This window comes from Mauremys reevesii, linkage group 8, assembly GCF_016161935.1.
Source record: "Mauremys reevesii isolate NIE-2019 linkage group 8, ASM1616193v1, whole genome shotgun sequence".
NCBI classification, from domain to species: domain Eukaryota; kingdom Metazoa; phylum Chordata; order Testudines; family Geoemydidae; genus Mauremys; species Mauremys reevesii.
The window spans coordinates 91,613,567-91,639,175 of record NC_052630.1 but is presented as its reverse complement, the minus strand read 5'-3'; the positions used below and the strand labels follow the sequence as shown (position 1 = coordinate 91,639,175).

Genomic DNA, 25,609 nt, shown 5'->3' with positions numbered 1-25,609 from the left:
GACCTGCATTCTTTGTTCCTAGATGTATGACCTTATGCTTATTAGCCATGCTGCAACAGATTCTGTTCAATTGCTTATCAGTGACCTGTCTTCATCATTATTTACCACTTCGCCCAATCTTTGTGTTATCTGAAAACTTTATCAGTAATGGTTTTGTTTTCTTCCAGGTCACTGATAAAAGTATTAAATAACATAGGGCCAAGAACAGATCACTGGAAGAAACACACCTACTCGATGATCATTCCCCATTTACAATTACATTGAGATCTGTCAGTTAGCCAGTTTTTCATTCATTTTATATGTGCCATGTTGCTGTATCATCCTAGCTGCTTAATCAAAATTTTGTGTGGGACCAAGTCAGATGCCCTACAGAAGTTGAGTACTTTACATCATTGCTGTTATCTTTACCAACTAAACTTGTAATCTCATAAAAAAAATCAAGTTAGTTTGCTCCATATTTGCAACCGTATGAATGATATAAGAATCTGCTCCTCCATCCCTGACATATAATGAACCTTTGCGAGAATAGGCAATAGTAATTGTTGCCTGATCTATTGATTGTGTATGAATTATATTAATTATTTAAGAATTCCCAATTAACACTGAGGTTTGGTAGGTTCTAGTCCTGGGATCAGGCCCAGTGTTGCTAGAATTTACTGTTAAGTTGGGAACCGTGATGTGCATGGTTGCAATGCACTCACTTAGGAAAACCTGCTGTATTTGTAATAGTTTTATTAACAGTCAGCAAAGTTACAAACACTCCAACCCAGCAAGGTAGAAATAATACAGAATATGCATTTGAGCATCCATAGACTCACACACCATCCCTTGCTAAATAACCGGAAGTGTTAGTTATCAACTTCCTTGTCATTGTCGTCAGTGGGCATCATCCTGGCATCTCCCAAGAGCTGCATCTCTCAAGACACACAGGCCAGGATACAACTTTTATAATGTGTTGTACTACAGCTGCTATGCCTAATGCATATTCAGTAAGCCTTTCATCCCCTTTTTGTTATTTGTATTTCTTCACCTTACTAATATTGGGGTATCTTCTCCCACAGTTTACATCCATTTACCTCAAGTTTATTAGCATATACATCAGTCAGTTACCAGACTATTCCTGTGGTCAGACATCTGCTGTTGTTCCTAACTTTAAAACATCTCAGGCTGGTATAAACTAGAGTCCGGTGGTTGTCTGTCAGGAGTTTAGTCATTTCAACATTCTGTCTGGTGATGTTTTATGATCTAGAGTTACTCCAGGTTATCTGCTTATGCTAAAGCTTTTGCCATGATTGCTTTAGCTAAGCTATTATCTTACAGGCTGTGAGGCTTCTAGGCTCATTGTATTACTGCCTTAACTTATGCCTATTCCTGGCCTATAGGCTACATAGTCATGCCAAAATCAAGCCTCACAGTTGGATAACAGGAGCAAAGGTATATAAATATCAGTGTTTCCTTTGATTTGCATCTCAAACATAGTAAGCATAAATTGCTCTGCTCTCTTGATAGTATATATGTATTCCTTTAAAAATAATGTTTGGCTTAATCCTCATTTAATATTTTAGGCATTTGTAAAATACATGTTTTCTATTACCAGGTCATGGTAAGAGTTAACACTGATATGAACCAGCTCTCCACCTAGCTGTAGATAGAAACCAGCTTTTAGATTTGATAATGTGCAACTGCAAAAGTATGCCAACAGACGTTATCAAAACAAGATTTTTAAAGAACAATTTCTTTGAAGCAACTTTTAACTTTAATAATAATTTTCCAGTGAAAGGACAGATTAATAGACTGCTTAATGTGCAGATAGTCTTATCAGTAGCAAATGATTTCAGAATTATGTTAGACTTTACCCTTGTCATGCAAATTGAACTAAGCAATACTTTTTTCACCATGTACTATGTGACAAATTCGACAGACACTACAGTATTTACTTACTGAGAAATCCTTGACATGGCGAATACTCAGGAATATACTGTGCGTCAGAGCACAAGATAAATAATCATCTGTAAAATGTGCTAAAACTTTATTATAAACTTCATAGTGGCAAAATAATGGAATTGCTTCCTGTGCACAAGGTCTTTACTGTTCACTACTTTATACTGCTGACATATTGACAAAATGAAATTAAAACAAAAATAAAATAAAATAAAACCCTACTCTAGGGGACTAAATTGTTGGGATGATGTTCTGAGGTGGTGGAAATCAGTAAGTGACATTTGTTATGTCCAGTAAAACATGAATCATTTCTTTCTGGTGCCATTTTAATTCATTCAGGTACTTTGTTTTTTCTTGCCTAAAGGGAAATTATATTGTGAAGAGAGGCTATAAAAATGGCATTGTATTCCATGATCGCTGTGAAAATACTGATGTGGATTGCTGTGTCTTCTCTTTTTGCTCAGTTATAGTTAATTAAGATCATAATATGTGTCAGTCTTGAAAAATTAAGTTGGGTTCCTTCCCCTTCATTTTACCCCAACCAGCAATAAAGATTTTACAATTGGAACTTATTTGGACAAGTCAGAAACAGAATCTAACTTGCTTTCTAATAGCAATACTGATTCTTTTGTGCTAACAGGAGTAGAAAAAGCAGGCTGTGTTTATTTTTGTCTGATATAAACAATGCTGAATACTATAAATTCAGGGAGCAGAAAAATGCCACTTTTTACATGGTTACTTTTCAAATCCTTACCACACTTTCAGAATTAAAGACTACATGTCTTCTCAGGGATCACTGAAATATGAAACTTGGATTTAAATGTAGCTCTTTATACTGGTCCGTGCAGTCTAAGTAGTGCAACATAGTGCTTTTAAAGAAAACAAATATGTTCTTGCCCTAATCAATTACCAGTAGTGAGTGGATAGACAGGTCTTAATTTTCACTGACACATGTTTTTACAGATGTTTGTTGCTTTAAGAATGAGTTTCTTATCTAGAGAGCAATCTTTTTCACAAGTCATTCTACCTCGATTTAATCGCGCTCATGAGATCCTCAGAGTAGACTGCTTATTCCCAAATGAGTAGCCTCTATTTATATGTGTCTATCAGCAGCAGAATTTATGAAAGATACACAAGTTATGTGAACTTTAAATGTTTTCACAGTTGTTAAACTAGTCCAACTATTTCAACAACGATCACTGCTTAGAACAGTTTTGTACTCACCAGCTTCCCAGTTGAAGTTTGAAAACCCTGGGTGTAAACCAAGTAAATCCCAGACTGCTTATCAACTGCAAAAAACACATTCTCGTCTTGACATTTCCTACTAAGGAAACCATTTAGAAGATATTTTCTGTTTGAATTATTCAAACCATCCTCTTCCATGCCCGCTGTCCACCCATTGCCATGGTTTTTCAATGAGTACAGGAAAAAAAAAAGTAAACCTTATTGGCAAAAAACACAGTATGGTACTGGCAGACTCAGAGAGAGGAAATTTCTACAAAACTATGAAGGAGGCAAGAAGATCCTACCACAGAGGCAGCAAGGTCATGGCTTGTGGAACTTTTCTGGCTCATAAATTGCTTCCTAATTCCAGGCTGCCATACTCAACCACAGAACCTGGTACCTCTTGCTGCAAGGAATCATCATCATCTTACTTCACAGAGAAGGTTGCCTTCATGAGAGAGGACCTAATATGCCACCAACAGCAATAAACTGAGGGCAGGATCAAGAACACAGTGCCTTCTCTCCAGGAATCCAGCACTCTTACACAAGAAGTAGATAGCCCTTATTGTTATTGATTCTTCCCTATCACGTGTGATTCTCAGCTGCCTATTCTCCCTGGGCGTTGAGTGTAGCTCATACCTGGACTCCCTACTAATGAAGATTATTTTTTGTATGACAGCAGTACTTAGCAGTCCCAACCAAGACCCATGTTGGTAGGCACTGTACCTGCCTCAAAGAGATATGGAAAGGGAAACAGAGTCACAGAGTGGTGAAGTGAGATGACCAAGGTTATACAGCAAGTCATCTGGTGAACTGGAGATAGAATCCATGTCTCCTGACTCCCAATCTAGTGGCCTAGCCACTTGATCAAGCTGCCTCATGGCCTGCACATGTTTTGATGAGGGGGATTTAACACCCATCCTACAACATGCAGTGGTCTGACCAATACTAAAGAAGCCATTGCTCACCATTGGCTATCTTGTAAACTACCACAGAGAAGAAGCTACTAAAATAAAAAAAAGTCTCCAGTGCTGCTTCTTAGCTTCCACCATGCAAGGTTCCTCTCGGTCAGACCTCAGGTCAAGATATGGTACAGAGACAGCATTTGTTGTTCTGGTAGATGGCCTCCTCCTCTCCGTAGACAAGGGAAATGCATCTAAACTCATCCTGCTGGATCTCTTCCGTGCTTACTCCAAAAGCCAGTAATTGTCTCATTCACAACCACCAAGAACATTACCATTTAACTGATCACCTATTCCATGTATTTTAAGTAAGCAATAATGCATGATAGTTACGATGCTGTCATATTTCAGGTTCATTGGGCCAAGTTTTACTCTTGGATACGTGTGTGGTAGTAGGAACTGCATGCACGTATTGCAGGGCAACATTTGGCCTGTTCTGAAGAACAAGGCTGTCTTCAATATCCATAAAGTACATTCACAAAACTGTAACTTCATATGATATAGTGTTACAGAACATATATAGGTATGCTACTGATTCAACTCATGACTTTTGCCCAGTAGGAGATGGTCTCATATTGCTCATAATAATTTTCAATCTATGAGATTGCTCTCAAAGTGTGGAGAGGACCAGCATAACATGTGTGTATAATTTAAACCTTGTGGGATCCCCCCCAAAGCCATTCTGAAATATTAATCAATGTATTTGCTACCGTGTATTTTTACAAGTTAGTTGCTAACCACTGTATAGTGGTGCTGTTTAAAATTATCGCATTGGTGTTTTTATAAAAATGTCAATGTGCAAATTACAGAGGAAAGTATGAGAATGTGTTCTACTCGGTTGATGTAGGAAACTTTGTTCTTAAACTTGTAATAAGGCTTCTCTAGTAGTCATTTGAAGTCCATTTACAACTGACTTCTTAATTAGAGTTCCTCAGATGACGATCTTCATGTTGAAGGTTTAATTGTTCTAAACGTCCTTGTTGGCCACTATGCTGCAGATGTCATGTTCCATATGATGGGACTTCCACTGTGATTGAAGAGAGTGTCATTGAAATACAGTGTTAATTGGCAGGCTAATAAAATACAGTGTTTATGGCTAGCTCTAAAAGCTAGTGGACAGTAACAAAACTCAAACTATAATTTCCAGCCTATTTAACAGTTCTTTAATAGCATTACAGAAGAGAGGTTGTAAGCATGGAAACAGATCTGTAGGCTGGATTCTCCAGACCGTCAACTGTGGTGCAAAGTAAACTTAAAGCCGCTGGAGATTTGGACTTGAGAATTCCCCTTATGTAGGGGGAAATCTCTGCTGCCCGAAGCTGACTATACCATCTCCTACACACTACCTCTTTCTCCCATCCCATCCCTAGCATAAGATGGAAGTAGGGTCAGCATACCAAGGGCAGGAAGGGAGCATAATGCATCCAAGCTCCATTGTGCCTAATCACCTGATGTAAGCTCTTGTAAGTAGGCTTTATTATCTGATTAAGCCAGGCAGCCAAGAATTACGAGTCTGTAACCAGCTTCCTGCAGCCATCTCTTTCCACTCCATCCAATCACAGTTCAGATGTAGTGGAGAATTGAGACTTGTGTATACATTTTTTTTAATGTTCCAGTGAACTAAATGAAACCTAAGGACAAAAATTCCCATCTTCCTTAGCAAAAGAGATGTTGGAAAGCACCGCCAACCCCCAACCTTCTATGGGAAAGTTTCCATCTTACATGTGGGTTAAATATATTTTTTTTTAATTAAGGAGTCTCGTACTCCTGAAGCTTTCAAAAATTGATGGGAAGGGTCCACATGAGGAGGAATGGGCTCACTACAGTACTTAGCTGGATAAGTGGACTGGAGGAAGAAAGGCCAAGAAAAGGACAGTAAGAATTATGTTCCCAGCCCTCTTTCCCCAATTAGATAGTGTTCTTTGGCTCATATAAACCTCATCTTCTCATTTTTTCACTTTGTGGGATGGAGGGAAAGAAAGGGTGTGGGGTGAGTTCTGTATGCCCTGTTGTGCTTTTTCTGTCCCAACAACTGAGGACTATTCTCCTTATCTGCCTCATACATGACAGAGATTCATACTTGGCCCAAATTTTGAAACCAGTAAACCTAAAACTGGGCTCCTAAATCCATATTTAGATGCCAGTCTGGTTTCCAAAGTTGCTAGCTCCTTCAGCGCCAACTGGAAGTGTGAGAGAGACAGTGTTTGTGCTGTGAAAGACCATCTGCCATCACATATATGTCTCATATACATTGCCTAAAAGGCATGTCTAATATACTAATGAAAAAAATGGTTAGAACACTGCACCCTAGCATGGCTATAAACATGGTCGTCTACAATTGGAAACTGAATTAATCTGAGGCCCTCTAACTGCATGGCAGAGCTCAGCAGTAAAAGGGCTCAAGACCTTCATAGATCTGTGTGCTAAAATGCCTAATTTAGCCAGGTTTTCCCACACGTAGGCAGCTCTTGAAATACACTGTGCATTTCAGAATACCTTCGGACATGCTTGGAGATGCATCTTGGATTGTGCTTGGATATCTTAAAAGGAATCTTTGAAAACTGAGCTGAATACTTCTGTTCAATAAAAAACAGAGGTTAAAAATAGCTAATATTTTCAGTAAGCTTTTCCTTACGGTAGTAACTATTACTTTTTTTTCAGTAATTCTGGCTTATAGAAGTTACCAGTAGATGCAATTTTTCAGTTGAATAATAGTTTAAGCAAGTTAACATATATGTTATTTTTAATTGTGCTGATGCATGTATTTCACTTCTAATACAAGTGTCAGATTTATGTCATCTGTTTATCGTGTTTGTTTAAAATATTGACTCACCAACACACAGAACAAATTAAAAGTGAGCTGTAAGACCAAATCAATTAGTGTCGTCCCCCACCCCCACCCCCAAAAAAAAACCCAGGGCGGGAAGGACAATAAAATTAATCAGAATGATAAGATGGGGTGTAAAAGTTACAAACAGATGGACTGACTCAGGTCAGTCTAATTTCTAGTGTCAGGTAGTGACATCACAGAATTCTTCATCTAGAATGAAGCTGGGGCTATTTCAAAGCCTTATTTGAAGTCTCACCAGGGACCAACAACTGAGTGTACCATTCACCTCTAGATATGGTCCCTTCAGGTATGGTTTCCACAGATAACCTAAGGCTGATTGTTTGCTATCAAGGTAGGACAAGAACTTTAGGATGGCAATATCAAAAAGTGGGATAATTGGCCACTGTTTCATAGGAGAGGAGGAAAGAAAAGCATTGGGTAGAAAAGCAGGACAATCCTATGAAAGTAAGACACTGTCATTCCACTGAGGCTTACAAGTGTATTTACAATGTATTTATTTAAAAAAGGGCACTTGCCTTAGATTAAATGTGCTTTTCTTTTGATATAGATCTGTTATACCTTAACCCCTACAAATTCCAAAGTTTTACTAAGGCTTATAGAAATATCTATGTATTATGTTTCAAGCTATTATAGAGTTGTAAACCAAAAATCATTAGTGTTGATAATGGCAAAAACCATTATAATGTTCTAACACCTCAGTCTTGTCAGTTGTCAGCAGTGAGTACAGTATTTCTGAGAGAGACCGAAATCAGTAGTAGAGCTGGTGGAAATTTTCTTGAATTTCGTGCATTTTAATGCAAATAGAGACAGGTTTTTTAAAAAAAAAATTACATCAAATGGGCCCCTTATTCTGACCAGCTCTTTCACTAAGCCTTTGAAATATCCTTGTGTCCATTATTCCGTCAGACCATAAGATCTTCAAGGGCCTTAACCTCATTTATATTAAGGCCCCTTAAAATGGGTGTTAATTGTATGTACACCCACTCTAAGCCCCCTTTACATTGCCAGAGTGGAATAAAGAGCCTTAGTGTAAGTGGGAATTAAGGCCCTTTCATGTCTAGATTCACCTTATGATAAAGTGGTCTAAACTATAACTGAATTTTTTCATGTTTCCTAACATTCCTGTTGTGTTTAAGGGTTTGATTTATATGTTGCATGGAGACATTTATTATATAAATTCCAAGAGAAATGTGGGATTTGTGAGAGAGACATGGATTCTGCAAATAAGTTTGTTTCTGTGTTCAGTCTTATCTAATTAAACTCCTTTTTGTTTGCATACAAATAGAAAGATGGGCCTTATCTGACCACTCTTCCTAGTTAATATTATCCTTTATCATGGGGCGAAAGCAATCATGACTATATTAATATCTATTACAAAAACAGAATTATAAAAAGTATAGCCTACATAGTTAAAAGGTCAAATCCTGCAGTGCTAAGTATAAGGGAGTTTTGTTTGAGTAAAGATTGAATAAAATCTAAGTATGTACTTTGGGATTTGGTCCAGTGTTTGTAGTGATATATCCTTCTGGGAAAACTCTGAGAGGTAAAAGGTATCCTGTTCTACACCTCCTATGCCAAAAAATGTGCAAGTCTCACACTATGTTAAGTGCATGTATAATAATTCTGACATATGGCAATAGTATACATGTGTAGTATCCCTCTAGGGAATATCAGCTTCCTGGTCAAACAGGCCCTTTAAACAGCTTTTGTGCATGTAAAAACAATTAAATGTTTAACTAAGGAGATCCTCAGATACATTGGACTGATATTATTTGTCTTAAGAAAGCCACACCAAGCCATGAAAGATCTGAATCTGGGTGGCCGTTGAAGACACAGCAGTTTGACTGTAAAGTTGTTACAGTTTGTCACTGTTAATAAAACATGTTTAAAAATGTATCATGTGTCAGCTATTAAGGGTTTTGGAAGAATTCATTGTTAGAAACAACCTCCAAGGGGTAAAGCTTAACTAGTTTCTCTCAAATTTCCATTTTAATTGATGTTTAATTTAGACTTCCTAGCCCAATGGCTGAGTGGAAGCATTCCGTACTGTCACATAAGAGACTCTGGCTAGAACTTACCCTCAGTCCATTAGGTATTGGGAGTGCTATGGAATCAAGGAGCCCATCTTAAAATGGGTGGAAAGTGAGTCTGGTAAGACTCATTGCAGCCAGTTGATGGGAGTTCCATCAAATATTCCTTTCTACAGGTCAATGTCCAATGAGTGTTAGATAAGTAACATATATGTGGGATCATCAGAACTGAGAGAGAGAGCGCCAAGCATAAAGGTTTGATCGAAGACACAGTGGTTAGCACGTATAATTTTATCCTATTTGATTAATCCTCAGAATCTTTGTATATTAGTTTTTCTTCTACATCCAGAATCTACCTTCCAGCATAACCCTAAAATATCTTTGTCAAATAAAACATGAGCGCTAGGAGTTTCCTGCCATTTTCATAACTGCAAGCGCATGATTTGCCGTTCATATTGAATCATGATGTAAGAAATCTGCCAGGAAAGATCCAAATACTATTACTAGTGCTGTTTCATAACCAGTTACAGCTGCTGCTCCACTGAGTAAGAACACAGTTGGCTACCATGTTCTGTGCCTCCTGCTTGCAAGAATGTGACTTCAGTTTCTAGAAAGAGTTTTAGTAGGGAAGAAATGATTGTAAAGCATTCAAGAGGAGTGAATCTCAGATGCTAGAATTCCAGCTGAAAAAATGTCAATATTTAAATCAAATGCATGAACACTAAATGTTTTTACCTGAGCATTTTCTAGCATTTTCTCAGGTTACTGAGATTTTCTAGGCAGCTTTTTCTTTCCAGAAATGAATTATGTAGATAGAGGTACTGTAAAACTTTCTAACAACGACAAAGAAAAACATACAGTAATTGCCAGTATATCCTCGCCAAGAGATTAATTGTGTAAGAAATATATTTTATTCAGCTTCCAGCACTGCCTTGCTTTCACTAGTAGAAAACACGTCAGCTCTCACCAGTGATGTTTATGTCTTTGCACAAACCTGCCTTCTTTCAGCAGAAAAATGCTCTAACAAGAAATGACTGCAGGTTGGGGGGAGGGAGTGAAATGTTAGGTAGAACTGAGTAATACTCAGAACAGTATGCTGGTGAAACTGTAGGAAATGTGAGTGACTGTGTCACTGTGTTTGCACAGGGCCAAGTACAATGAAGGCCCCAATCCTGATCTGTACCACTGTCCATTAAATAGCAATCAGAACTCGCATTTATTTTTAGAGGCTTTATCTGCCCATACATCTGAGGCAACATTTTTAAGGTACCTATCAGTGTAATGTGCAACAGTCAGCAGCGAAGCAGAATAATAAAGAAGCCACCTGTCACGGTAATATGTAAAATTCACTGAAGTTAGGAACCTGAGTATTCATTGGTACCATAGGACCTCCCCCCATACATTAATGATGACAAAACAGCAACATTATTCATTCTTGTTATTGGTATCCCTCTGTTGTAGTTTTGTTTCCTGGACATTAAACCATAACTGCCTTGTGATTTTTAAATGGGTGTCTAAACTGGAACAGAATATATTACCCCAGATATCACTTGCCCTGAAATTGCAGTGACATCCAAGCCTGGACAATTCTTTTCCCTTTCCAAACTGAAATGCAACCCTTGCATTTCTGAAATATTGTTATGAAATAGGGCCAATATGTTCCCATTTTCTAAATTAGGCTCAAATAACTGTTTTGTGCTCCTTTGGAAAGTATGAGAGAATATTATTCATCTGTTTGCTTTAATGGATTCCTGCCAAGTAAAAATGTATAAATTTTATTTTATATAAAGTTGGAACAAGAATACAGATAAATTGTATGATGTGGTTAATAATGTAAAAATAAATTATGCAGGTTTAATCCGTATATATGGGTAAACTGTGCCATACATAATAATAAAAATACCCCATCTGATTGCCCACACAAATAATTATACAGTTAAATGGAGCAGATTTCTCTTTTCCATTCTGTCATTTCTTACTATTTATTATGAACTCAGTTCCTCTAAAGCAAAATATCCCCAGTCTTAGGTCACATGTATTCTGAAGTGTGTAACTTTTGGGAAATAAAATTAAGGACTAATTCTTAGATACCCTCTATTCCCACTTCTCCAAGGGAAAGGTGAAGAATGCTTCAATTGGGACAACCCAAAGTTCAAGACCTTTGAGGGCTCAGTTCCTGTGGCCCTCATACAGCCAAACCTCCCATCAGTTTTATTGTTAGTTTTGACTGCAGTGGGAGGTTTGCTGATGTGAGGACTACAGGATCTGAGCCCTTAAAGCTCTTGAACTTTCTGTTGTCCCTCTTGAAATATTCTGCACTTTTCCCTGGGAAATTAGTGAATTAGAACATTCAGTCATCTGTGCTATTTTCCCATCAAGGCTCAGCTGCTTGGTATAAGTAACTCATATTAATGCCTGGGTCTGCTTAGTTTAGTGGTGCAGCAAGACAAAAATAATTCTTTAATTGTTTTTCTCTGTCAATAAACAGTGCCTCCAATTTGCAGATTTACAAGTGAAAAAAGCAAATAGACTATATTTAAGGTTAAAGTCGTTCCATCTATCCACTTGGCATATCTCAGGGATAAATTCTGTTTCTTGCTTTTGCCCTCATGTTGCGTTCCAGGGAGGCCCCGGCCCTCCCAGGGTGCTCTGTAAGAACGAGGCCCACACACACTGTGAGTTATTGGCTTTAATGAAGGTAAAGTGACACATCCGCAACGGGGACTCCAAGCGTTGCTGTCACGGAGGTGGGGAACCCAGCGCCCTGGAGCTCGGCCTGGTACGGAGTCCAAAAGCAAACACAAAGCATGCTCATATTTATACAAACAGCAGCAAACCAGCTCATACATAATGCAATAGGAACTCTCCACCCTCCGGGGCCGCCCCCTTGGCCAACAGCCTAGGGGCTTGCCATGCCGCAATTCCAGCCGGTTACGGCAGGTTGAAACTAGCATGCCGTGTCCTACAATAACCGGAGGCTGAGAAAGCGGAACTGCCTAAGCTAGGCCGTAACAAAGTCTTCCGTGGTTCCCTATCCTTCTACACCTCAAAACAGCTAAAAATAAAGCATTTTACTTTGCACATGTAATGTAGCTGTCTGTGTGTTTTTTGCACTGTCGTTGTTGAATTTCACTGGCCATCATGCTGCCCATTCACCTACCTTTGTTACATGGTTCTGAGGTTCATCTCAGTTTCCTCTAATATAACCTATATAATTTAGTGCTATCTGCTCATTTGGCCATCTCAGTATTGGCAGCCCATCTGTCTAACCTAACTAACCAATTATATATCCAAGCATTTACACCTTATTCATCACACTAGTATCTGAGCATCTTAAAAAATGCTCAACACAATAATAGGCCTAGATTCCTCCTTACTTCTTCCAAGATCTTTGGGGTATTTTCTTCCATGTCTTCTCCTTCTCCTCTTCCACCTTTTATCTTCAGGTACTGTCAGTATCTTAAGTACATAAGTTTCCTACCTTCATTAGTGACATGACAAAAATAACTGACCCTCTTATGCTGGTTTCTATGTTTTTTCTCTTAATGCATTGGAAATCAGTAGTCCACACACCAAAAAAATAAATAAAAACAAATCCTGAACCCTCTAACTCCAGTTTCTCTATTGGTTTAGTAAATACATCTAAAGTTAACTCACATTAACATCTTGATCTTAAAGCAACAGCTATTGTTAAAGCAAATCCCTAGATTTAGTTCCTTGCATTAAACTTGATGAAATGTTCTTGTTGCTGAAATTAATGACCATATGAAAAACAGTGTTTTATAGGAGGTGCTTTAATTGGAGTTTGGCTATTTCTGGTAATATAGAAAAGGACTGGAATAGAAAAGGAAGTATTTAAAAAAACTAGCTTTAAAATACAAATCTGGATCTGCAGTGACATTCATATTTCTAAAACGGGGTTGGCAGACTTGTTGGATAAAGTTAAGAGATAACTAATCTAAATTCACACAACATCATTGAATAGAAAACAATAAATGGGGTGCTTAATATTGAGAACAGTTTGTCACTGAACCACTGAAAAAGTTGGCTATTTCAGCCCATTTCTACTTATTTTCTGCTATCAGCACATTAACGGGGTTTGTCTGAGGATACTAATAAAGGAGCAGTTGTTTCATGTCACAAGGTACACTAAAGGCCATTTAAAAATTCCCAGTGGCATCACACTGCAACAAAAAGGCAGTGAGGCAGTTTTGATTCAACAGAGCCATAGTGCAGCATGCTGAGCTGACAAAGCTTTCCAGTTATTTGTACCATTGGACTAACTTCTGTCCCAGTGCGCCAATACAAACTCATTGATTTCAGTAAGAGGAGAATTTGGCCCTATATCTTTTTCCATTCACTCCCCCTTTGATTTTTATTTATTTTTTTTCTTTTTTTGTTACATTTTAAACCATATCACATCTTCATCTCCAATAAGAAATGACCCTTATGAAAAGCCCTTATTTATGGACTGCCTGTCTATGAGTGCCTGCTGCGCTCAGTCCTTCTACTTCGTTTGGATGTTACTTACACAGGGTTCGCCTGGAAAAGGGCCAGAAAGTTATGAGGACTGAATGGAACTGGAGTCATTGGCAGCTGAATAACCTTTTTAACAAACAGCACCATGAATTCACATCACAAAGCACCTTTGCATTTTGACATCACGGTGATGTAGCTGAGCTATACTAGTGTTTAAACCCAGTGATGGATGGCTTTATAGTCTGAAACCATTTTGCCCCTTTGAATGTGCCTTTTTATTCTTCATAAGACCCTTGTGTAAGGAGCCATAGCTTCTAAGTGCCATTGGGCCTTGTTATCCTTCCTGTTTACATTTTTAATTTGTCAAACCCAGATGGAGTGAAACAGGATATCCCAAATAGGAGAAATTAGAGAAACTGCTTGCATCCGAAGAAGTGGGTGTTCACCCACGAAAGCTCATGCTACAAAACATCTGTTAGTCTATAAGGTGCCACAGGATTCTTTGCTGCTTCTACAGAACCAGACTAACACGGCTACCCCTCTGATACTAGAGTAGGACAACACTATAAAACATATTAACACTGGGAAAGCATCACGAGCGTCCCTTTGTGAGAAGCAAAGAGAGGAACAGAGAGCATGAAATATTCTGGATTGGTCATTTTCTGGTTTGGGGGCTTTATTTTGTGTGTGTTGTGTTATTACATGGAAAGGCCTCAACTGGAGCATTGTATCCAGTTCTGGGCACCATATAACAAGAAAGATATGGACTAATCGGAGATAGTCACAAGGAGGATGGTGAAAATTTGTTCTCCTTAATCTCTGACAATAGGACAAGAAGCAATGGGCTTAAATTGCAGCCAAGGAGGTTTAGGTTGGACATTAGGAAAAACTTAAGCACTGGAACAGATTGCCCAGGGGGGTTATGGAATCTCTGTCATTGGAGGTTTTTAAGATCAGATTAGGCAAACACTTGTCAGGAATGGTCTAGTTATTACCTAGTCCTGCCTTGGGTGCAGGGGACTGGACTAGATGACCTATTGAGGTCCCTTCCAGTCTTACACTTCTATGATTATATGATTACAGCAAAGGCGGCTAGTGCCCAAGATTGATATAAATGTTGCCAATGGAGAGAATTCTTTTTTTTAATCCAAAAATCAAAAGAAAGCTAATGGGAAAAGAATCCCAAGAAAGAATAGTAATTTCTTTGCCAATGGTTCTCAGCCTTTTACATGCTATGACCTTTCCGCAGGCCCATCTACCTGAAATCTAGTCAGGACTACCCTCGTATCTACGAAGATGGGGAGGGGGAAGATGGTTGTGACCCCTCTGACATGTTTTCACAACTGTAAGCTTGCAAACCCATGCTTTGTATGATGATCTTGGGTGGCAGTAGAGTAGGCAATGGAACATGTTGCATCGGCAACGTAAAGACAAATTTCTCCTCTCTACTCAGCATTAGAGATCTCTACTGCATGTTCTGCATTTGCTTTGCATACTGGACTTCTGTCACCATCAGTAGGAATTCCATAAATATAACGAGTGCAGAATATTCAAACGAAACCCATACTACAATTGAGAAATCTACAGTGCAGCTCCAAGTAGTGACTTTTACTCTTGGTCTTTTAAAATGCATTTGCATTTTTATTTAAATTGGAAAGGTGCAGGTCATTTTTCAGAGATACCAAATGAGACATAAGGAATAATATGCAAGCAGCTATCTTTTGAAAGCTTTGTTCAATCAAATGTTACTGACATCTGAGTATAGTGTAAATTCAATACGGGGTGCTGCTCTTATATGTAGCTAAAAGTAATGAGACATGGGAAACTCCAGCAGAATCCAAATGCAGTGGGAAAGTTCCAAGATAAACATCCATGCTTTTGCAAAAATATTAAAAGAACCAAATGGAAAGTCATTTTTTAAAAAATCACCTTACAGCAATGCAGGATCATCTGTCAGTAGTTAAAGTTCAAGCCTTTTCTTTTACACTCCTGCTCTAAACTGACATGTGAACAACATATAAGTTGCCATTGATATACGGAGCACTGGAAGTAAGAGATGCAAAATCAACTATTTTTATGTATATGTATGTGCAGCACCTAACACAATCAGACTCTGATCCTGATTGGGTCATCTGAGTGCTACTGAAATATTAATAGTTTAAACTAATAAAAAAGAAATAGAGGTGAAAAGTACTTACTGTAAACCGACCTTTGTAATTTCTAAATGCCAAATAAGCTTAAAGGCACTAATTCACTTGAGCACATGCTTAGGTCCCATTGACTTTGACTTCAGTGAGACTTAAGCATGTGTATAAAGTTAAGATGTGCTCAAGTGCTTTGCTGAATCAGGTCTTAACGGTTTGATCCATCTCCCATTGAAGCCAGTATCCATTTTGTTGCTTTTCATGGAAATTGGAGATCAGGCCTCAGAAACATATTGTCATTTAAATAGTGAAGCAGTGATTAGATTACCAAAAAGGGGTTGAAATATGTAGAACCTGGAGTATGTAAAATCTCAGTCATGTTTCTAGTGAACAGATATCTGTGTCTTAAAGCCAACCATCACAACTTCTTGGTCCTTCTCGATCAGGGGTGGGACTGGGGTTGGGAAATGTGCATTGAACAGCCAGTGTGGTCTTTGTTCTGTGGCTAAATAAATAGCTTCAGTTCCCAGGACCTTTCCCCAAAGATGAGCTCCCTTCAGTCACAATTGAATAAGCTATAACTTTCCATGCTCCATAATGTAACATGTAATTTTTGTTTAAGTGAAAGAAGTTGGCTGGAACATACAGATCCATAAAGCATAATAAAGTATTACCAGGATCTAATCAAGAGTCCAGTTTTGAACTGTTAATGGTAGTCGATACAATAGATACGCATGTCATAGTCCATTACCTCATAGGGCTTCTCTTGCACTATCTCAGTTCACCCCCATCCCTCTTAGGCTAGGAGCTCTCAAAATGAAGTCCAGGTGGTTTTATAATCCTCTCTTTTTTTCCCCAGGGATGTGTCTGTCAGACTTCAATACTCCTGTTTCTTTCAATTGATTTACTCCACTGCCCTGTTACTGAAGCTCATTTCCAAAATACTGCAAAATAGTGCGTGCACCGTTTGACCTACTAATCCTGTTTTGTCTAAATGAATTTTCCTCTGGTCGCCAACATCCAGAGGGAGGGCCTTTTGGATCCAGTCTGTTCCCTTTATCTGTAACCTTTATATACCTAAGATTAACTCTTTCTTAAAATCCTGTACCTCGGGGCATTGCAAACAGATAGAAATGTGTGTCCATACTCCCTACTCATTCACATTCCTTTCAGCATTCATCCACTTACAGTGGGTTAAATTTTCTTTAGTACAAGAGTGAATTTGAGAATGAGGTGGAGCAGCCTTGTTAATAAAACTTTTCTTTGGCTCTGAATTGAAGTAGTTTATACATCCATCAGATTTCTTTCTGGTTGTATGTCTCATTCCAATGCTTGATCACCTTCTAAAGGACTTGCTAACTTATCTAGTCCCTAGGTAAACTCCAGTATAAACTAGAAATATGTATGATTTGAGGGAGACTTCACCAGGAAAATCACCTCTAGAGTCCAAAATAGATGTTTGTTTCTTTCAGTCCAGGTTCTAAATTATATTCTTTCTTTAGTTCTTCAAAAGTTAGCAGAGGGTCGGATGTGTAGAAAGAATAGTAAATATGGCAGGCGACCAGCTTGGCTTAACAGTGAAATCCTTGCTGATCTTCAACACAAACAAGAAGCTTACAAGAAGTGGAAGACTGGACAAATGACCAGGGAGGAGTATAAAAATATTGCTCAGGCATGCAGGAGTGAAATCAGGAAGGCCAAATCATGCTTGGAGTTGCAGCTAGCAAGGGATGTTAAGAGTAACAAGAAGGGTTTCTTCAGGTATGTTAGGAACAAGAAGGTGGTCAAGGAAAGTGTGGGCCCGTTACTGAATGGGGGAGGCAATCTAGTGACAGAGGATGTGGAAAAGCTAACGTACTCAATGTTTTTTTTGCCTCTGTCTTCACGAACAAGGTCAGCTCCCAGATTACTGCACTTGGCAGCACAGTGTGGGGAGGAGGTGACCAGCCCTCTGTGGAAAAAGAAGTGGTACAGGACTATTTAGAAAAGCTGGATGAGCACAAGTCTATGGGGCCGGATGCGCTGCATCCAAGGGTGCTAAAGGAGTTGGCGGATGTGATTGCAGAGCCATTGGCCATTATCTTTGAAAACTCATGGCAATCGGGGGAGGGCCCAGATGACTGGAAAAAGGCTAATATAGTGCCCATCTTTAGAAAAGGGAAGAAGGAGAATCCAGGGAACTACAGGCCAGTCAGCCTCACCTCAGTCCCTGGAAAAATCATGGAGGAAGTCCTCAAGGAATCAATTCTGAAGCACTTAGAGGAGAGGAGAGTGATCAGGAACAGTCAGCATGGATTCACCAAGGGCAAGTCATGTCTGACTAACCTAATTGCCTTCTATGATGAGATATCTGGCTCTGTGGATGAGGGGAAAGCTTTACTTTAGCAAAGCTTTTGATACAATCTCCCACAGTATTCTTGCCAGCAAATTAAAGAAGTATGGGCTGGATGAATGGACTATAAGGTGGATACAAAGCTGGCTAGATCATCGGGCTCAACAGGTAGTGATCAATGGCTCCATGTCTAGCTGGCAGCCGGTATCAAGCGGAGTGTCCCAAGGGTCGGTCCTGGGGCCAGTTTTGTTCAATATCTTCATTAATGATCTGGAGGATGGCATGGATTGCACTCTCAGCAATTTTGCAGATGACACTAAACTGGTAGGAGTGGTAGATACACTGGAGGGTAGGGATAGGATGCAGAGGGGCCTAGACAAATTAGAGGATTGGGCCAAAAGAAATCTGATGAGGTTCAACAAGGACAAGTGCAGCGTCCTGCACTTAGGATGGAAGAATCCCATGCATGGCTACAGACTAGGGGACCGAGTGGCTAAGCAGCAGTTCTGCAGAAAAGGACCCAGGGGTTACAATGGATGAAAAGCTGGATATGAGTCAACAGTGTGCCCTTGTTGCCAAGAAGGCTAATGGCATTTTGGGCTGTATAAGTAGGAGCATTGCCAGCAGATCGAGGCACGTGATCATTCCCCTCTATTTGGCATTGGTGAGGCCTCATCTGGAGTACTGTGTCCAGTTTTGGACTCCACACTACAAGAAGGATGTGGAAAAATTGGAAAGAGTCCAGCGGAGGGCAACAAAAATGATTAGGGGGCTGGAGCACATGATGTATGAGGAGAGCTGAGGGGACTGGGATTATTTAGTCTGCAGAAGAGAAGAATGGGGGGGTGGGATTTGATAGCTGCTTTCAACTACCTGAAAGGGGGTTCCTAAGAGGATGGATCTAGACTGTTCTCAGTGGTAGCAGATGACAGAACAAGGAGTAATGGTCTCAAGTTGCAGTGGGGGAGATTTAGGTTGGATATTAGGAAAAACTTTTTCACTTGGAGGGTGGTGAAGCACTGGAATGGGTTACCTAGGGAGGTGGTGGAATCTCTTTCCTTAGAGGTTTTTAAGGTCAGGCTTGACAAAGCCTTGGCTGGAATGATTTAGTTGGGGATTGGTCCTGCTTTGAGCAGGGGGTTGGACTAGATGACCTCCTGAGGTCCCTTCCAACCCTGAATATATTCTATGACTCTATGATTTTCAAAAGTACATAAGTGACCTAGGACTCTGAGGGCTAGATTTTTAAAGGTATTTAAGTGCTGAAAGATGCAGACATCTAGTGAGATTTTCAAAAGCGTTTAGCTCCCACAGAAAACAAAGGGAGTTAGGTGCCTAGGTGCTTTCAAAAATCCCACTAGGTGCCTCTCTGCACCTTCAGGTGTCTGGATTTATTAATATAATGATAAGAGGTGAAACACCAGCTGAGCCTTTCTCGCCATGCTTCTATATTTTTTACTGTGAGACAGAGCATGAGAGTTGTGATTTTATTTCTAACAGAAAAAGAACAAGAAGGCATGAAAAATGTCATTAATTGTAGCTTATATAACTCTTCACGTGCCAGGCATGCTTAAGCAACACAACTGTTCAATCCCTTTGCAGCCATCGCTCCATGAAGCTGAATCTACAGCCCCAGTAATTTTAAATAAGGGAGGCCTGAAAGATGCCTGAGGCCACCTCCATTTTAATCCCATTAATTCCCCCAGGTCACTGGGCAAGACATTGGGCAATCTTAGTAATACTTGTGCATACAAGTGGAAGGCATCAAGGAGTCAAGTTGTAATTTGTATTTCCAAGCACTTGCATCCAGTGTCTGTGGGAGAGGGGAGAAAAGTATCTTTGTTAAATGGCAGGCTGATTTCTTCCTATCTATGTCATAACCTGATGATTAATAGAATGTTTATAAAAACCTGCACCCAGAGGAGGATGGATTTTGCATGGTCTATGTATATATAGGGCTATATCAATGCCCTCTTTCCCCATTTGTAATCCATGGATAACTTGGATGGTACTGCCTGCCTGCCCCAGGATTCAAATGCCAGCATGAACAATAAGGGAGGTAGCCAGGTGTCTTGCTCATATATTCAGTTACGCATGATCTGTATGTTGAGATCTCTGTATAAATGCTCTATCCATCTTTGCAAGCCTTCCTCCAGTATCAGATTTTCTCAAAATGTGAAATCAAAAGGGCCACACAATGCAGCTAAGTGCTTTTTGCACACCAAGTGACCCACACAACCCTCTCCCTGATTCCTTCCGAAAAGGAATTGCATTACATGCCACTATTAGCTGTTGATTCTCTGTTCAAACTAAACAGTGTCTGGTTCCTTTGTCTGAGGTTTGGTAACTTCCTTTCCTAGTCTTGTTTGAAGAATATTGGCAAATATTTTCACATCTGTATTTATGTATTAAATGCCTAAATACAAAGTAATTAATGAAGCAAATGTGTCTGTGGGGCTCCCATTCTAGCTCTTGCCCTGTTTTATGAACAATTTTATAGCATTTGCTAAATGTGGAAGGAGCTCCTCCTCATTTATACATATTAGCTGTGAGTGCTGAGCGGTCTGTGATGTTTTACACACCCTTCTGTTTCTTTCTCTGTCCAACGTTGCTTTTACTGCTGCATTTAGGTTCAAATGATTAAAGTAGAAGATTTGGAAAATGCTTTCCCAACATCACAGTTTCAGTAGTAGAAAGAGCGTCTCTGTTATTTAAAATAATGTAAATCCGTTTTTTTTCAACCAATCCCAGTTTGCTCTTCCGATTGTGACTGGATAGCATTCCAGAATACAGTCTTGCCCTAATGTAGAATTCATACATTTAAGACACCATTAGCCTGGGTTTTGACTGACCTGTAACATTGTGTTACCTGCCTTTACAAAGATTGAAGCATAAATGTGTATGTTCTGTGTATTTCACTCTGTGACGCTTTTTCAGGATATTGAAAACCACCAACAGAATCTTTTACCCTTATAGTCAACCACAGTATGAAGTCTGTGCAATGCCTTCTGCACCACCTAAATACCATTTAATCCTTTAACACAGTCTTAAGTGGCAGGCCATATGCAGGCTCTCTGCACCGCCAGACAAACATAGTAGAACCCTCAAAAATACCTATAATAATATAAATGTGAACTCCCTCTAATGACTTTTTGCTACCGATTCCATTTAAAATATGTTGTATTTTAGCCTTTTGTGTGTATGATTGTTTTTAGTGACGAGTATGAAGAGGATGGTTTTTGCCAGCCATACAGAGGGATTGCTTGTGCAAGATTTATTGGGAATCGAACAATTTATATGGAGTCTGTACATATGCAGGGTGAAATAGAAAATCAGATTACAGGTAGGTAAAGCATGCTGCCTCTAGCTCTCAGAAATACACACCTTTTCCCAGAGAACTGCTACAGCCTCTTGCCACTAACATTATTTTTTCCTTATATCCTCTTTTGTTACCTTCCCACTTGCTGTGAGTTTCGCCACAGCAAAGCCTAATCCGGACTGGTATATAGCATGTTTTCAGTGTTTTGAGACAGCTTAAAATCAGTGCAATGTAGACACAAAATGTAATTTCTTTTTCACTGAAATGAACATTGTACCAACTTTTAAAATAATTATTATCCTGTATTTCTAGAATGTGCATCTGTACCTGCTGGAATTTAGTGTTCTAAAATAATAGTTATTACTGTAATTCCTGAGAAAATGAGTTTGTTCTTCTTACTTTAGTAATTTGCCATTGTTGAATGTGTACAAAGTACGAATTATGCTGTTGAGCCTAAAACTCCTGTCATGTTAAGTAAAATCCTTTTGTGTGTCTTACAGCTGCCTTCACTATGATTGGCACTTCCAGTCACTTATCTGATAAATGCTCCCAGTTTGCCATTCCTTCTTTGTGCCACTACGCTTTCCCATACTGCGATGAGACCTCACCAGCCCCAAAGCCCCGAGATCTGTGCCGTGATGAATGTGAAATTCTGGAAAATGTCCTTTGTCAGACAGAGTATATTTTTGCAAGGTCCAATCCTATGATTCTGATGAGATTAAAGCTGCCAAACTGTGAAGATCTTCCTCAGCCAGATAGCCCGGAATCTGTAAATTGTATCCGGATTGGAATCCCCATGGCAGATCCTATAAATAAAAGTAAGTGAAAGTTGCTGACTTAGTTACCTGTGCAAGAATGATCAGGTCAGCATTTAAAAGCTTTAATCACTCTCTGCCCCAAAATGGGTTAGTCATGAACTCTGAAAACTCACAATCATTATAGTCTTGCGTCAAGTTGGTGCAAGACTGAGCTGGTTCTTTCAGAACCTATGGAAACTCACAATAACTTTTTCAATATTTTCTTAAATTGCCTCTGGATTTACGCTGATAGCTGTTAATTGGCTTCAGATTTTTTTTGTTAATATTAACTAACAAAAAGGATGGTTTCACTTGTAATGTTTTAAGATCAGTAAACATCTACGGTCCTGGTCCTGCAACCTTTACACATGTGAGACATCCTTGCCGCAGTAGTTGTATATATTTTAATGGAACTGCTGGTGTGATTAAGGACTAGTCAATGTGATTAAGGACTAGTCAACATGATTAAGGCTCACAGGATCAGGCCCAGACCGTACTTGCCTAAGATGTTATTCTAAGGCATAACTACAGGCATTGACAGGAGCGCACTCTTGGTCACTGAGTTACTGCAACATCAAATGTTTATCTGTCCAAAATAAGAAATATTTATTTATTTATTTATTTATTTATTGTGTCCCATGTGTTCTCTACCTTTATATTAATGTGATTCAGGTTCCCACTGTAGTCTTGACTCTTCTTATGTATTTTTTATTAAAAATAGTCAGAGTAAGCTGTTTTCATTACTAAAGCATAAGTTTTAAATCCTCCCAGGAATGCGAATGCAAGGCAGGCCCAGTGTTACAGCCACAACAAATTGGGACCCCTTACTCCTTGAATTTGGTTTCCAGGTCCCATGTCAGCAGAATTGCGCTTAGTCTCCAGGAGGTTAATTATGCACTCCTAGATCAACTAGTGGCCAGTATATACAGTAGCATTCTGACTCGCCGCAATCAATTATTGCTTTAATGTTTTTCAGATCATAAATGTTACAACAGTACTGGAATAGATTACCGTGGGACCGTCAGTGTGACAAAGTCTGGACGTCAGTGCCAGCCATGGAACTCTCAGTATCCGCACACGCATACCTTCACCGCCATCAGATACCCAGAGTTAAACGGGGGCCATTCCTATTGTCGAAATCCAGGGAATCAGAAGGAAGCGCCATGGTGCTTTACCTTAGATGAAAATTTTAAGTCTGAGCTTTGTGACATCCCAGCATGTGGTAAATACTGAACCGTCCCATTTTATTTCTAATTGTTTTTTAAAGGAAAAAGTGTAACATTTGTCTGATCCATACAGTTGTGCTCCATCACATACGTTCTGTGTAGCTGTACACAGAACGCCTTTGTTGTGTCTGGAAAGGGAGCTCTGGTAAAGAAGACTACATGCAGTGTTTGTAACTAAAGCCACAGCATCTGAAACAGGAAATTCCCCAACAAGGGAAACCTTACAGTTCTTACCTGTGCATCTGGTAAGCAACTGAAGCAACAGCATGAAAATATTTTATTAGGAAAGGTTGTAAAGATTAAACCTCCTCAATGATATGTTGAAGCACAAGTGTTTCTAGCATGTCATGTGTTCTACATTTTCAAAGTAATCGTTAAAATTAATATCACTTCTTAGTGAACTACAATTGGCTTTGTGGGCACTGCTCCTAAATGCATTATAAAATTGTTTCCCTTTGATTTATTTTTAATCATTTTAATAAATGCAAGCCTAGCTTAATACAGTTCAGCCTTTGTTTAAAAAAAGGAGTGGGTGGGTTGCAAAACACTTGTCAGCTGGGTTTTGGTTTTGATTTTGTAAAACTTCAGCACCTGGGTTTAGGTTTTACAAACTCAGGGTTAGCTGAAATCCAGGTCCCATTTTATCTGAACTCCTGATATTTGTAGGGAATGGGAGGAAGATCTGAATAAATAGTTCCCATTTTATTAAGTCTTCATTAAAACTAATAATACAGATATTCTGTAAAGAAGAAAACACTGCTACTTGTGGGTACATGTTGGAAAATGCACCTAGCAATGAGCCTTATGACAATAGACTCTTGTTCTGGTAATTTGTGGTAAAAGGTTTCATACAAATGATTATGTTGCACACAAGCGATGGCAATAATGATAACTTTCCCCTTGGAAGTGAGGTGCTTTTTCATGTTCAGTAGCCAATCTTGAGTAAAAATTAATTTTGATTATGGTTATGAACATTTATTAAATCAGACTATCTTATGGATCATATGCATTCTGAGTCTCAACTAAAGCACATTTAAGTAAGTGGAAAGGTTTCCAATGACTCCAATGGACTTTGGCTCAGGTTTGTGCTGAGATTTTTTGTTAAAAAGGGAACATATACATTACATAGTCAACACTGTCTCTCTTAATAGTTGTGATGCCCTGTGTTGAATTCATATGGTGGCTGGCAGACCATTCTCTGTAAGGATTGCAAGAGTCTGGAACTTGCTCCCTTCTAGTCTGAAATAGCCCAAATTTGGTGACTTCTAGGGTACACTATAAAAGACATCTGGTTGATAGGGTCTAAGGAGAAGGCTGAGGTTGTGCTTCCTAGATGATGAAGGGGTAGGTGTCTGGCTGGCCTGCCCACAAAATTCCTGTAGAAAGATTTTAATGCTGCTAAGGTTTAATTGTATTTACTGCATGATTAATTATATTAAGGTGTCTAGATCCTGAGACGGGGTCCCTATTTAAAATATAAATAAATAGAATCCTGTCAGGTGGCTGGTTGTTTAGTTAAAGGTGCAATTGTTAGGAGCTGTTCTGCATTTTGAAAATGTAAAGAGCTGTGTAGGTATGAAGTATTACTGCTCAGCTCTTTTTGTACTTGCTGAAAAAGCCAATTCAGGCACATTTTAAAAATATCTTACACTCCTCCTAATTGGGACCTTCTTAATTGGGAAACTGACTTAATTGGGATGTCTCCCAGGGAACCAATTTAAGCCTAATGAGGCTTCATGGTAGTGACTGCTGCTTAATAGGAATGGTAATTCCACTTGATTGGGACACTGCAGGGGATTAACTGGTTCCTATGCCTCTGTTTGTTTGCCTCCAGTTGGTTCTAACGGTGCTTAAAGTGGTCTGAAAAAAGTGTTGGGGGTGTGGGGGAGAGGTCTATCATCACTGTGACATCTGCCCATCCCCCTGTACAACAATTAACATCCCCCCCAACTCCAAAGCAATCCTGCCTCCCATCAGTTCTTCCCCCACATCTGTTCTGTCCCACTGCCACCTCACCTCCACTCCTCCTTGAGCTCCTGGGGCTTTTAATCCCCTTTCCCAGGCTGGGGAGGGGCTGCAAGAGTTCTTTCTCCCCCTTCCCAGGCCAAGTGCTGCAAGGGGGAAGGAGGAGAGGCGCTATCCCCTTGTTCACCTCACAGGAGGGAAGAGGAGGGAGCGGAGCTACCCAGAGCTGCCTGGCTCTTTCTGCTCCCTCCTCCTCTCCCGTGAGAACAGCTTGGGCTTCTAAGGGGAAGGAGGGGACTCTGCCTGCTTCCTGCAGCAGCTCCAATTGGTTGCTCTTCC

The 25,609-nt window shown here is 39.5% G+C and overlaps 1 protein-coding gene and 1 long non-coding RNA gene across 4 annotated transcripts in view; one reads left to right on the top strand and one right to left on the bottom strand.

The window, feature by feature from the left end:
* ROR1 (receptor tyrosine kinase like orphan receptor 1) overlaps window positions 1-25,609 on the top strand; it is a 240,878-nt gene that overhangs the window by 199,448 nt on the left and 15,821 nt on the right. For all 3 annotated transcript variants that reach the window (XM_039486399.1, XM_039486401.1, XM_039486400.1), the window contains 3 exons: window positions 21,179-21,306; window positions 21,783-22,100; window positions 23,056-23,301. In XM_039486399.1, coding sequence (XP_039342333.1) covers window positions 21,179-21,306; window positions 21,783-22,100; window positions 23,056-23,301 — 692 coding nt within the window. The remainder of the gene's footprint in view (window positions 1-21,178; window positions 21,307-21,782; window positions 22,101-23,055; window positions 23,302-25,609) is intronic.
* Window positions 5,035-13,594, bottom strand: LOC120370990. Its single transcript, XR_005584099.1, has 3 exons — window positions 13,540-13,594; window positions 12,386-12,467; window positions 5,035-5,154 (listed from the first exon to the last, which is right to left on the bottom strand). It is a non-coding gene; the product is annotated as an uncharacterized LOC120370990 (long non-coding RNA).